At 45.1% G+C, this 1,187-nt stretch overlaps 1 protein-coding gene across 1 annotated transcript in view; it reads left to right on the top strand.

The window, feature by feature from the left end:
* Positions 1 to 64, top strand: part of LOC108639308 (major histocompatibility complex class I-related gene protein-like) — a gene marked incomplete at its 5' end in the record, with an annotated part of 3,938 nt that extends 3,874 nt beyond the window's left edge. Inside the window, one exon of the mRNA XM_029958965.1 lies at positions 57 to 64. Within this exon, the coding sequence (XP_029814825.1) occupies positions 57 to 64 (8 nt within the window). The remainder of the gene's footprint in view (positions 1 to 56) is intronic.
* Between the last annotated feature and the right edge of the window lie 1,123 nt (positions 65 to 1,187).

Here is a 1,187-nt window from a genome sequence, read left to right as displayed (position 1 = left end):
TAATTTTTAAGGAGGTTTTGATCGTTTTTAAGGGGGGTTTGCTCGTTTTTCGGCAGGTTTTTGACTGTTTTTAAGGTGGTCAGGGAAGTTTTTAAGGGCATCTGGATCGTTTTTAAGGAGGTTTTGGTCGTTTTTAAAAGGGTTTTGGCAGTATTTTAGGAGGTTTTGGTCGTTTTAAAGAAGGTTTTGGCACTTTTTTAAGAGGTTTTGAGAGCTTTTAAGGAGGTTTTGGTGATCTTTAAGCGGGTTTGGTCACTTTTAAGAGAGTTTAATAGTTCCTAAGAGGTTTTTGGCAGTTTTTTAAGGTGGCTTTGATCGTTTTTAAGCAGTTTTCGGTCATTTTCGAGCGGGTTTGGTCATTTTTTGGCAGTTTTTAAGAGGGCCCTGATAGTTTTTGAGGGCGTTTGGCAGTTTTTAAGTGGGTTTTGATGGGTTTTAAGTGGTTTTTGGCCACCTTTCAACGCCTTTTTTTTGCCACGTCGGGCTTTCACTTCCCCTCCCCCGGGGCCGGGTGTTGCTTTTTCAGCTCCGGGGGGCGGGAGAAACTTCCCGGGGGGGTGTTTTGGGGGTAAAAAGGGGGGCTTTGGTCATTTTTCAGAGCGTTTTGTTACTCTTTGAGGGTGTTTTGTTAATTTTGAGTGTGTTTTGGGTGCCTTTCGCTGCTTTTTTTGGTGGTGGGAGGCTCCGGGTTTTGCTTCCCCCTCCCCAGGGTTTGTGGGGTGGATGAAGCTTCCTGGGGGGTGTTTCCAGGCAGGATTTTAAGGGTAAAAAGAGGGTTTTAAGAGGGTTTTAAATGTTTTTTTTCCCCTCTGACCCCCTCCTTGTCCCCCCCAGCCCCACATCCCAGTCCTGGGCGCTGAATGACACCGAAAAAGAGCAGTTGGGAGCTCTGGGTGTCATTTTGGGTGTAAAATAGGTGTAAAAAGAGGATTTTAAGAGGGTTTTAACTGGGTTTTAAATGATTTTTTTCTCCTCTGATCCCCTCCTTGTCCCCCCCAGCCCCACATCCCAACCATGGGTGCTGAATGATGCCCATGAAGAGCAGTTGGGAGCTCTGGGTGTTGTGTGTCAGGGTGTCATTTTGGGGGTAAAAAGGGGGTTTTAAGTGGTCTGAGTGTAATTTTGGGGGTAAAATGGGTGTAAAAAGAGGATTTTAAGAAGATTTTAAGAGGATTTGAAGTGGTTTT

Source organism: Manacus vitellinus, unplaced genomic scaffold, assembly GCF_001715985.3.
Source record: "Manacus vitellinus isolate BGI_N305 unplaced genomic scaffold, ASM171598v3 scaffold_187_pilon, whole genome shotgun sequence".
NCBI classification, from domain to species: Eukaryota; Metazoa; Chordata; class Aves; order Passeriformes; family Pipridae; genus Manacus; species Manacus vitellinus.
The sequence above is the reverse complement of the archived record's forward strand: the minus strand, read 5'-3'. Positions and strand labels throughout refer to the sequence as shown.